Here is a 12,990-nt window from a genome sequence, read left to right as displayed (position 1 = left end):
TTTTTACTGATTTTTTTTTTACAGTAAAAGCCATTTAGCTTTCTTCAATATATATTTAAAAAAAATATGAGGGTGCGTCTTACATTGTCCTCGATTTTTGTTCTTAAAAAGCGACTATTCTTTATCTAATAACGTTTTACAAAATTAAAGAGTATATGAATATATAGATATATATATCCGTAAATATGAATCTTTTTATAAGATAATAAAATCAATAGTATTTTTACAAAAACAGGATGGCTACTGGACTGAGTGAAGAAAGAATGGTAAGAATAGCATTTAAATAATATTGCCTCTAGATTTGGTTAATCCTTCTTTATTTTGAATTAAATCTTTTTTGAAATTAAATTTTGAATAATAATTGGTTGCTTAATTTTGAAATTTTAACATAAAAAAACAAAGACAAATACGGAAAATTTATAACTAAAAAATCAGTTCTAAATAATGAGAAAATATCAACTGCAAAATGTTTAATTCTTCACAATTAAGTAAATATTACTAAAAAATTATTATATTAAAAAATTATTAAAAGAAATAGATATGCATTATGCACTAGTGTCCTTAACATGAAACCCACTTATATTTTCATTACTATTTGAGATGCACTGAGATCAATATCAGCTCCCATATTAATAAGAAAATTAAGTTGAATTACACGCTTCAATAAAATTTTAACGATAGTAAAGGTTATCACTTGTTTCAATGGGAGACGGTCATTTAAAAAAAGAATCATAATTTAGTGGGAATATTTAAAAACGAATATGCGTTGAGTAAGAACTTTTAAAAAGCCATTTTCATTGGAATCTATTATTCAGAGTACTTAAGTACGTTAATTGGTTTTTCGATTTATTCTAAGAACATATAAAACGGATGAATTGACGTAGTAGTAGTCATTCAAAATATATCAACTAGTATTCTTATTTAACCTTTCCCATTTCTTCCATAAACACATGCCGAATAACGTTTATCTTCTGCTATAATCCCATTAAGTTAAAAAGGCTCTGGTGTACCGTTAAATATAACAATGGAGTCCGTAGAGAGAGAGAACTAAGGGATTTAAGTCCTTACCCACCAAAAATATAATAGTATTAAACATGTGCATATATTTATATGTTGTGGATTATATTTATCAATGAAATTTCTTAATTAACGCTCCCCCCACACACACAACAAAAAAGTTATTGACTGCCCTTTATAATTCATCCTTCATATAATCTACACCTGGTCGTAAATCTCGTATAAAAATAATCCTCTTCTTCGTCGACCCTCAGTTCGAGGTCCGTGATATCTTGTCTCTGAGGAAATATAAAGTAAACGATAAATTCCTGAAAGTCAAAGTAACATGACGAAAGCCGTCGATTTTAATCTAAAATGTGTACATTATTCTTTCGTGTGAGTGTACCACTTTTTAATACGTTTATACGATGTGTATTATATGATAAAACCTCTCTTGTGAAGATTCACAATTTTATAATAAAAAATATTCAGTATGTATTAGATTGTTGTGATGGAAATATCTCCCTCTGAAAGAAGAATTTAAAAAAAAGTACATATTGTCTTATGGGACCATATAGGTATAGAACATTTTAAGAATTCAAAATTTAAATTATTTTATCACAGCTGTAATACTATTCCAAATATAGAGATAGAGATATTTTCGCTTCGAAGTCATAAGCTAGACAATAATATTCAAACGAAAAATCATGTTTATCTCTCGCCTTCTTCTCGGACTCTAAGATGATCATATTTTTTGCCACTATTTACAGTTTTATGTAATTTTTCTCACTAACAAAATTTACTAAATTTACACTGTATTTTGTCATCAGCCATCGATTTCTACTTTCCCCCCTCTTACATTGTTCTGCATGTTGATTGGTTGAACTTGAATGGGCATGAGCAAACTAAAAAATATAGATTATATACAAGGTGGTCTGATTTTCTGTAGCCTGGGCTACCATAATTATAGATTTCTTGAGGGCACTCTTGTCTCCTCTATTATGTGATAATTAGAGATGGGATTTGTGTGAGAGCACGTGGAGATGCGAGGAGCGAGACATTTGGTATTACTAAATTAAGAACCTTGTTAATATCAGCCATCTGTTACATGATGGGGGGGGGATTAATTTCCTTCATAAAGCCTTCTACATTTAATATAACATTAGTGCAGAGAAAATATTATAATTATATGCATTTAAATTTGTATATATTTATTTTATTATGGATTATTAAATACTACTAACTCTTGCATTACTTCAAAATCTATACCAATGATTGAAGTTTTAAAATGTTGATATGAGTATGATTGGGATTGGATATTTCTGCCTTATAAACACTAAGGACACTTATTAATGGAAATATTTTGTCAGAGTAGGAGACGAAGCAAAGGTTACTTAAGGGGAAAATAACTCAAAAACTTCAATGAAGAAGCAGTGGACGGAGAATCAGTACTCTCTCTGTTCCTCACTGGATCTTTCAGTCGATTATTCTGTGAAAATCATTCGCAAAATCTTTTAAGTTTTTATTTCATTTTAATACTTTTGAGAGTGAAGAACGGCCTTTCTTTAGTTTGATTACTCAAACTTTGAATGGTCTTTACTGTACGTCGTTTTGATTCTTAATTTAATGCACTGACAAATACAGCAGATCCAACATGTTCTTTGGACAAGTACCGTTAGTGCTTGAATAATTTTTTGTTGTTGAAACTCGATATTTATGAATTAATAAATGAATATTTAAAAGGGATTTTTTTAAATTCAGGTTATTATTAGGTCTACTTAAGGCTTGAAGGAGCAGACATCCAAGCTATGAGATAAACTCTTACTATAAACACATAAATATTGCACTATCCTTGCTTTTCTATGTCGGTCAATTTGAGTTGAGATCGAAACAAACAAATTTTTATGCAGTATAATCCTTTAAATATACATCCAGAGTGGTGTACAGCAACAAGGTGACATAAATTTTACACCATGCTTGATGGCTATTAAAAGTGTTATACTGCCGTCGTAGGTCCTATGGTTTCTACATGCGATAGGTACAAAAAATTTCCTAGTTTTTATTTCTGAAGAAGGACACAAGTTCTAGCAGTCCTACCCATATCCGAATTTTCATGTCAAAGCACATGACTTGAATTTGATCATGTATTTCTTGTAATGAAAAATTAAACTAAATAGTTCCGAAGTTTTAACCCAGTAAAAATTATTTTAAGTTTAGGTAATTCACTTATTGTATAAGTTGGGTTTAAGATTTAAATATCTTGATTTTAACTGAGGAAAATTATCCTTCTTTTATACGAAAATACTATGATGAATATTCAGTGCCGTATTTCAGGAAGATTTTTCGGTCCGCTTTACAAGGGTGAACGGTTGATTTTCAGTGCTGAACGTGGGATATTTAAACAGGGCAAATGCTACAGCATAGATTAAATCTTGTAAGAATATCGTCCAATGGACTGTCTGACCATTATTTTCTTCAGGCAAACATTGGTAAAAATAAAATGAAAAGGAAAAACTCTAGACGGAAAGTCAATGCCGACCTATTCATAAAGGAAGGAGTAAGGTGCAAGAATGAGAGAAATTTTTTGAACTATACAATTAAGTCAAACAATTTAAACCTCCTTAAATACTTAACGGATGAAGATAATGAACGAGATTATAATATACCATAAAACGATTACATCAACAGAAAATAAATGATGTTCACAAGTCTTGATGTTCTTAACTCCCATGTATACGTGGTGATGGGTTTGAAAAAAATGAAGAAAAAAATGCATATGTTCTTTATCATGATTAGAAGAAGAAGTTTTTCCTCTCTTTCTTTGACGCAAAGGTGTCAATCAAACTGTCCATGTCTTCATGGAGCACCTTGTCCACCATCACCCTGTCCATGTTCAAGAGGGTGAGGGAGGAGAGCCTTTCCTGGTCCATGGTGGTCTTCATGTGGTTAATGAGCCTTCTGAGACAGGAGAATGACCGCTCCGCCTCACAGCTGCTGATGGGCATTGAAGCCAGGTTAACGATCACCTTGTATAGATCCGGCATCAGGCGGAACACTCCCGAGCTTTTTAATTCTGCAGCAATTTGTGACGAAACAATGTCTTCTGTGTCAATATCTGCCTAGAGAAACATAAATTTCAAACATATAATCCAAAATGAAACATTATAATATTAACCTTGAATTGCTAGAAGATTGCATGGTCTGACTGGAGCTGCTCGAGTTCAAGTCTGTAGTGCTTGGCGACACACTCAATGACACAGGTCTCCACTTCACTGTCATTGACGATTGCAATGAGATCCATTGTTATATTTGTATCGTCGGTGGCAAATCTGCTCTCAAGCTCTAATACAATCATGCAACAAAGATGCTGTTGAGCAGAGAAGTTGCTGTTGAACTCGACAATGTATCTTTATCTTTTCTCATTATTATGAGGGTCTTCATGATTCTGACCATCCCTAGAGATACAGCGTGTACAGCATCGTAGCTGAGACTCCAGCAGGTAGCCGACTGGTTTTTCAGGGTCATCACCTTGGCATGCTCCTCATCTTTACTTGTTATCTTCACCGACTTGGAGATTGCTGACCTCTTTGGTGACCCTTCAATGAAGTTGTATAAAATTTGTACTGTCCCCATTGTATTTCTCAACAGGGTTATATCTGAGAGAAGATCTTTGACTACAAAATTGAGGACATGGGCGTAGCAGTGGATGAAGAAACACAGTGGGGCTGCTTCCTTCCACCTGGCGGTAAGACCCTTCTTGATGCCGGATATGTTGGAGGTACCGTCCGCGGCCAGGGAGACAGTGCGGGCGGGGTTAAGGCCGATATCCTTGACAGCCTCGTGAAGCTTCTCAAACAAATATTTGCCGTCAGTCTGGGTAACTTTTACAAACTTGAGGAAGCTCTCTTTCTTGATGCCTTCACTCGTCAGATATCCCAGTGACCTACTGAACTGCTCCATGTTTGACATATCTGATGTCTCATCAACAATCACAGAGAACCAGTAGTCATCATCGCTGGCACAAGTCTTGACATCTCCAATTATATTTTCCGTCACTTTGGATGCTATAATCTCTATCAGCTCATTTTTGATGTCAGGTGAAGTCCATTTGGCAAAACCTGAATCCGTCAACTTTTCTCTTGTTTTGGAATCGCCCCTAAAAGCCAATCCTTGCTTTGCGAGGAACCCAACAGTTTGGAAAAGATACCTCAAATAAGCTCAATACTTCACGACTTCCTCAGCATGTTGAGACTGAACATGGCCGAGAACCGGGGTATTCTTTCTCTTTGATGTGAGGAAATTGATCCACTTTTCCATCGACAGTTTGTGTTTTTGTTGTTAAAATGAACTTTCAACGAGGAACTTTTTTTCCATGTTTTGAACTCAAATTTCCCAAGGTTGGAAATGGAAAATTTGGAACAGGCGAAACACTTGGCTGACTTTTTAACCTCGTCATATTCTAGCCACAGGAACTTACGGAACCAATCATATTGAAAGTCTCTCGAGTATTTGTCATCTATCTGAGGACTGTATGTTTGTAACTTGGGCTGTAGAGGATGATCTCTCTCGACTTTAGGCACAGTTTCCCGCTCAGTCTCCACTCTGGTTCTGGTCTGGATGTCCTTCCGCTTTGGCTCCCGCCCGGTAAGAATCGGGTCACCCAGCTGGGTCGTGAAGACGACAGGGTACTCTGGGCCTCCGTCCACAAACTGCATCTCCTCAATCTTGCTCTTCTCACCTCCTTGGACATTGTCGCTAGTCTCAGAGTCCTCTGCAGAGGGAATATTGTTGTTGTTGACTACAGAGAGCTGCTCGGGAGAGAAGATTGGTCCGATATCGAGATTAGGAAGTCTTATTCCATGAGAAATCCGTACGCTGAGGTCATTTGATGAGTCGCCATTATTTTCTGTGTCTGCAGTAACTTTCTCTTCAGCAAAAACGGACTTTTCAGATTTTGGTTCAGGCAGCAAGGCCTCAACTGGAACAGGGTCATCGGGACAGGAGGAGGCAGTGACTGAGGATGAGGATGTAGCAGAGGAAGTTTTCTTAACAGTAAAGTTCAATGTTTTCTGCTTCTTATGATCAATTTTCACTTGATACTTACTGCTGGGGTCTTTCTTATGGAGTTTAACTTTGTGATCATTAAAGTTGTCCTTCTGTATTTCCTTCTGACAGATAGAGCAAATCACCAACTCTCTGTTAAAATGTGTTTTCCGCTTCCCATGATACATTTCTGATAATTAATAAATTACTGCAACAATTCACTCTAAAAAGTACATAAGTATTATTTATGTCCCTTTTAAGCAGTAATAATTTAATTTATCTCGTATTCAATGAAACAAATTCTCACACTCTTAAATATTTCAAGAGTATTCCATACGAAAAATGTTGTGTGCGTCTTTGTTTTTTATTTTTGGCTGTAAAGTACTCTTGAAATAATTGCAGTAATTTATTAGTTATCAGAAATGTATCACGGGAAGCGGAAAACGCGTTTTATATTCAAAGGTTCAATCATTTATATTTATAAAATGACAGGCAATATTTGAAAGAGATATTACGGTAAATTACAGGATTTGAATTCAAATTTCTGCGATGAATTGAGATACCCGAGAGTGTTAACTGTAGTTTAAAACCTCCGTTTTATCTATCTGACTTAATTTGGCCCCAATATTGTCTTAGAGATATAATTTATTAATTTACTCATTCTATAAATGTGCCGGTGAATTTTGGCTACTTTAAGTACAATTTGTGGTGCCTCCAAAAGATTAATCAGAATCATTTTTTCATTTAAATGGACTATAATTTGTTGGGAAATGTATTCCATGTTCAATTTTGAGAAAAATTATCTAGCTTCCTTTTGGGTGGACGTGCTACAAATATGTAATTTTATTATAATGACTCAGTACTATAATGAGTTGGTCATAAGTTACATATATATATTAGATTTTAATAATTAATAATTATCTTAATTCATCTATATTTACATACCTATATGATTGGTGGACGGTTGAGTAAGGTTTTTTTTTTTTGGTGATTTCAAAATTTTATACCAAAGAGACGCAATCCACAAGGAAACTTGAAGCAAGATTGACTTCGAAGGTCTATCCAAGTCATCTGTCTACAATTACCTGAGGCACTCTTTGAAGGCATTGCCATTCAAACCTCGTCTGCACCCCTAATGTTCAGAAAACCAAAGGAAGGCCCGGCTTCAATTCTGTCGTTAGCTGAAACACTGGACTGCAGATGACTGGAAATGTATCCTCTTTAGTGATGGAGGTCTATTTGAGCTATATCATCCCCCAAATCCCCAAACGGATCGGGGTTGGGCAAGAGATAAGGGAGATGTGGAACCCACTGAAACTGTTAAATTTCCTCTCAAAATTCAGGTTTGGGCCGTTATCAGCCACCTGCAGTGTCAGATCTTCATCTGAACCCACGAAACCAAACTGTGAATTTAAAAAAAAATCTGACAATAGCTAGGAAAAAAATTATCCAGATACTTTGAATAATCTGTATGAAGAGATGCCAAAACACATCAAAAAATGTATTAAGCTTAAAGGTTGTCATATTGGGAAGCAAATAAAGTTTTTGCCAAAAAAAGAATCACTTGTGAAGGTTATTTCATGATTTTTTTTTAAAACGACATCCATTTTTGGACATACTATATATATAGTCACCTTGTTGTTAACTTTCAATTTCCTTATCTGACATGATGCGTCAGGGCTATTTCATAATTTATTATTTTAGATTTAATAACTAAGTAATAAGTTATTTCTAACTATTTTCGGTTTACAAAAGGACAGGAATACAATTTCTAGTTGATCCCTCGTCGTTGATATATATATATTGGCCATCTTCTTATTTCTATGATGAAATTTTGATAAAAAATACAAATGGTCCTGCAAATTCTTAATAAAATATGACTAAGCAATGTTGTAATGTATTATCGAATAAAATACTGTTTAGGATTTAAAAATATTCAAAAATATATATATAGTGAGTCGACTACAAATGACGCTAAAAAGATTTTTTCTCGAAAAAGTGTGGAATGGATCTGTATTTTTCAACTAATTATCTTCCATTTCTTTAGATAAATTATTTTGATTAGCCCTACAGAGGCAACGTTATTCCTATTTAAAGATTGCAAAAATTTACAATCACAATTTTAAAAAAAAATAAATGTTTTCCTTAATTTAATTTTCTTGTGACATATGTGGTGCGTTAACAAACAAGTAATATTGAACATAAATCAAGATAAGGAAAAAATCACAATATATTTTTTTACTTTAAGTTACGTGAATTTTTGATACCGTAATTAAACTATCTTCATATGTCACTACTAGGATGTAATATTTAAGAGAGCGTTTGAGGCACTAATTTTCAATAAACCACCTAATTTGGAAATCTTTTCTGAAGGAGCTCATCCTCTTTATATTATTTGAGGTTTACATAAAGAGAGAGAAGCTCTTTTGATTATTGTTTACTTCAATGTACAATATGGAATACAAAATAAAATAGGAAAGTCTTGAATTGATTCGTCCTTCTTTTCCCAATGCCTTCCAATATTCCAATTAATGTTCGGAATCCTTCCACTTCAACTTTAGCTTTAGCATTTAACGAATATAATTGTATTATTTTTGAGAGGTATATCAAATATGAATTAGGATCTATGCCACAAATTGCTTTGGTGGATGAGGAAGACGGGGATTCCTTAATTCTAAGCATGTAATAAGTGTAAATTGAAGCAACTGAGATAATATTTCTGCCTTTATAATTCCTCTGATGTCCTCAATATTGGATTAATCATTATATTAGATTTCTATTTTTGACATATTATTATATTACCTCCTGTGTGATATAAATTACACCTACCTGTCAACATTAAGGACGGAATGAAGTTAAATAAGGAGTTAAAGAAAGGAAGAAAATGGATGGGACGTGCAGAAGTTGATTTTTGAGTTCCTTTATTTTAATAATTTCAAGAAGCGAACGACGATACTTCGGATCTTATAGGGCAATCAGAGCAATCAAATAACCTATGTATGTGAAGTGTTCAAAGTAATTCGATAAACTCGTGTATTAGGATAAATTATTAGGAGATTTCAGTTTTGTTCCTATAACTTTCATTTCAATATGTTATATAGATATTTTTAATTTTTTTAAATATATATTTTTTTTTTAAATAAGAATATAAGTATCGAAATAAGAGGGATTCAATAATTTATTAATGTTTTTACATATGAATGTTATACACGACTGCTGTAAATATTCGTGTAAGCAAAATTTAACCAATCTACATTTCCTCTCTTTTTTATTTAAATATCGTTTATATAAGAAACACACATTACAATTAAAGCACTTTTCTTTAACTCTTGATATGATGATGAGGTAGGAAGATGCCTTAAGGAAGGAAGCTGATTAAATATCGGAGGAATTGAGGTAGGAAACATATTATAGGTAGGAAAAGAGCTTGAAGTAGAAAGAAGGATTGATATATATTTAAGGTGGGAGATGATATTCTATTCTTAAATACGCGTAACGATTTAATGCTTTTACTTTTGGACCACTCCTTCATTCTTACGATTCTAGCATGTTCAGAGGAGAACATAAATACTTGATATTCTTTTATCCTGTTTAAATTACTAAAGGATTCAGATGTAATTTTTTTCCAATTCAACCATTTAACTCCATCTTGTTTTATAGGTCTTGTAGACAATTTTGGAGACGTATTATTTGCTACTTCAATTAAGTCATCAATGCAATCTATACTTTGCTGATTGTTAAAAGATTTATAAATCATTTTATAATTTAACTTATTCCACTTCATCAAAATATTTTTATGTGAGATGTACATGCTCTTTTATCTTCAATAAAAAATAAATGGATTTTGTATAAAGATAAGAAGTGAGTCTTTTCTCTTTGAATAGATGAATATAGAATAGACTTAACCTCTATCAAGCTCATTTTCTCAACAATTGAACTTCATCCTTATTATATTTGGCATAACTGACTCGTGTGTTGTTGTCTTTTCTCTTCCATTTGAACACAATCCAAATAATTTTTTATGGAACAATCAATTTTTAATATCTAATCGTCCAAAATACATTTTTGTTATAACAAGTATTTACTCCAATGACTTAGAAAACCAACAGCATTGACGTCCGAACGAGAAGTTAAACCTTCGGGAATAAAAATGCAATGCCACTTGATATGGTTTTCAGGAAATCTCTTGCTACCTTTCTGTCGCTCATATTGTAAGAGTTGTTTGTTGGATTCTCAATCGATCTATTTTTCCTCAAAGTAAGGCAATTTTCCAGATAATGAGCACATCAACCATCAAGGGTACTTTTCGACATTCCCATCAAGAAAGAAAAAGTGATGTGGTACACATATTTGAGATGTTTCCCTTCAATAAAGAGCTTCATTTTGTTGTCTCTTTCATTCATTCAAGAAAAATGTCATGGAACTACACATTTCAATAGAATCTATGGAACTTGTCACCGGTTTAAAGGGCTGATCCCTACGAAATGTAACTTCTTGTGACGAAAATAATTTAGAGCATGGACTTCTCTCTTCACAGGATTCTTGAGGCCCTTATTTGCAATTGCATCACATTTTGGCAAAGATAAATAAACATCTCTTATCTTCCTTGTTCACACAACGTAGTGTCTCGTCATAATACAAAGGTCAAATACCGATACAAGAACCGAAATAATTGTTGTCGGACATAACTTATAACGTATAGACCCTTAAAAATAGTTTCATCGTATAATGCTCTCCAATTAAAGCTATATTAGATAAACTGTTTATTTTTATGACATCTCTGTTTTATAAATATTTCAAATATCTTAGGCTATCAATATCACCAATTACATTTCTATGGTCATAACAAGGCCAGTAAGAGCCAAATTAATTAATTGAATACTCTAAATTAGAGCTAATTTTCTTGAATATCTCATCCCATCCCTCAAATTTAAATATAAATCCTTAAGGGACCAAAAGATGTTAATAAACCTTTTCGTCGTTAATATTTATTAAGTAAATAAATAAAAGGGGAATTCTCAATAATTTGATTTTTATTAGAGCGTCATTTCTAATTGAGTCACCACTTATATACATGTAATTTTTTTTTAAAAGGTGTAAAAATAATTTGACAATCATAGTCTAGAGATAAATAGTAATTGGTATGGTGGATTTTTTTTTTTTTGGCTAACTACTAGTTGATTATGGGCCTTCTTCCTGTTTCAGTTTAAAGTAAAGGTTGCATGAAAGAACAAAGGTAACGACTTTTGGGCTTACAAGTTATGCCCGAGATATTGTCATATATAATTGTTTTTTTATGAATTTACCTAATTAAAAAAATGGCCATGGTTAGTAGAAATACAAAGTTAAACCATCATGCAATCCGATTGCATATATTTTCCAATTTTATGTATTGAACCGACTGCTGAGCAAGACAGGCAGATTTTGAGAAAACACACAACCAATCAAAGTTTATGACGTCACTATTGATTTAATTTTTAATTTGATGTATCGTAACGCCTGTTGTGTAAAGAAGACAGATTTTAACAAAACACTATGATGTAACTATTAAAAAGCGTGGTGGAAGTCAAACATCAGTTGTACACTTGTTTTGGTATAACCTTGTATTTCTATTAACCTTCCTAAGTGCTAAAATATTATTGTCATATTTTATTAATATATTCAAATCAATATCCTTTAAAGTAGTTTATACGAAACCTTTTTTAAACTTTAATCCAACAAAGGTGATTTGGTATTAACGACTTATTTATTTAAAAAAAAAAAAACATAATATTTTTACCTGTGTACTTATGACGTATGATTTGCCTTCTTTAATATTTTTTTGAAGTTGCTGAAAGCATTATCATCCTTCTTAATAACTTCTAAAGACATTCTATGAACTGTGTTGACATATTTTGCTAAGTTTCTTTCTTCTTCATCCTATAAATCAAGCCACCTGTTTGATACTGCCAAAAAATGTTACACTTTGAGTCTATCTTATCAATGTAATTTTCCAAATTTTATATGTTCATTTGGTTTGGCAAACTCTCAATTTTATATAACTCACAACATTTTATGCTCCATTTAAATGACCAGCTTGTGAACTGTATTGCCCCTTCAGATCCTTTTTTAACGATGTATTCGATTAGGTACCATTCACCATCTGTATACAGGGTTGGACAGCAAAACATGAACTATTAATAAATGATAAATTTTTCATTAATGTAGAAAGATTTAGTGATTGTTTTTTTGACATTGTGGTTCAGCTTTGTGAATAAACAAACTATAATAAAAATTTCGTCATTTCATCAGCAAAAGTGAGCAAAAAATTCAAAAGGCAGTACATCTCAGATCTCCTAATTACTGAATTTTAAGTCCCGCTTTCCTGCAAAACTTGGAGAAGAAGATCAAGGAGGATCCAACCAAATCGATTAATCCCTCGCTTAACGAATTCACAGTCGCTGCTAGGACCATCAGGAAGAATGTGAATGGTGATTTGAGATTGTCCTCATAAGCCAATACCCTATGTAACCTTCTGCCAAAGAACATGAACATCAGTAGGATTGAGAGTCCACATTTCGCTGCCCAACCCTGTACGTTATATGTAGTTGATACAATATATATGTGGACCAGTCAATGATAATTTTTTTATACAAATTGAGTATATGGTATCACTTATAGTTGTCCTAATCATAATTATTACTTTGGAACTGTAGCTCAAACCAATTTTGAGTTCTCAAGTCCTAAAGATGAAAAAAAAAATATTTCAGCAAGGCTTTTTCTTTGTCAGTTTCATTCTCTATTAAGTAAATTTGGATATCCTTCTTAGAGATTTTTGAATTGTTGTCCTATTTAGGACAGACGTTCAGTTATTGATTTCTTTTCTTTCTGTGATTATATTTTGTGATTCAGCTTTGATTTGTGTAAAAGTTTTTGCTCATTCATTTTTACGTAAGCTCAACTAATGGGGAC

General features: G+C 32.8%; 1 protein-coding gene and 1 long non-coding RNA gene across 3 annotated transcripts in view; both read left to right on the top strand.

The window, feature by feature from the left end:
- The first annotated feature begins 88 nt into the window (after positions 1-88).
- LOC121126657 (troponin C) overlaps positions 89-12,990 on the top strand; it is a 56,332-nt gene continuing 43,430 nt past the window's right edge. The window contains exons 1-2 of one of the 2 annotated variants that reach the window (XM_071892198.1): positions 89-179; positions 236-266. In XM_071892198.1, the coding sequence (XP_071748299.1) occupies positions 237-266 (30 nt within the window). In that variant the 5' untranslated portion in view covers positions 89-179; position 236. Of the gene's footprint in view, positions 267-12,990 lie in introns of both variants that reach the window. The other variant, XM_040721967.2, reaches the window with a different exon arrangement.
- Positions 1,221-12,990, top strand: part of LOC139906814 (uncharacterized) — a 23,279-nt gene continuing 11,509 nt past the window's right edge. Inside the window, exon 1 of the long non-coding RNA XR_011782794.1 lies at positions 1,221-1,574. This is a non-coding gene — a long non-coding RNA (uncharacterized lncRNA). The remainder of the gene's footprint in view (positions 1,575-12,990) is intronic.

Source organism: Lepeophtheirus salmonis, chromosome 12, assembly GCF_016086655.4.
Source record: "Lepeophtheirus salmonis chromosome 12, UVic_Lsal_1.4, whole genome shotgun sequence".
In the NCBI taxonomy this organism is placed as follows: Eukaryota; Metazoa; Arthropoda; class Copepoda; order Siphonostomatoida; family Caligidae; genus Lepeophtheirus; species Lepeophtheirus salmonis.
Note: the sequence above shows the minus strand (reverse complement) of the source record. Positions and strands in the feature narration are given on the sequence as shown.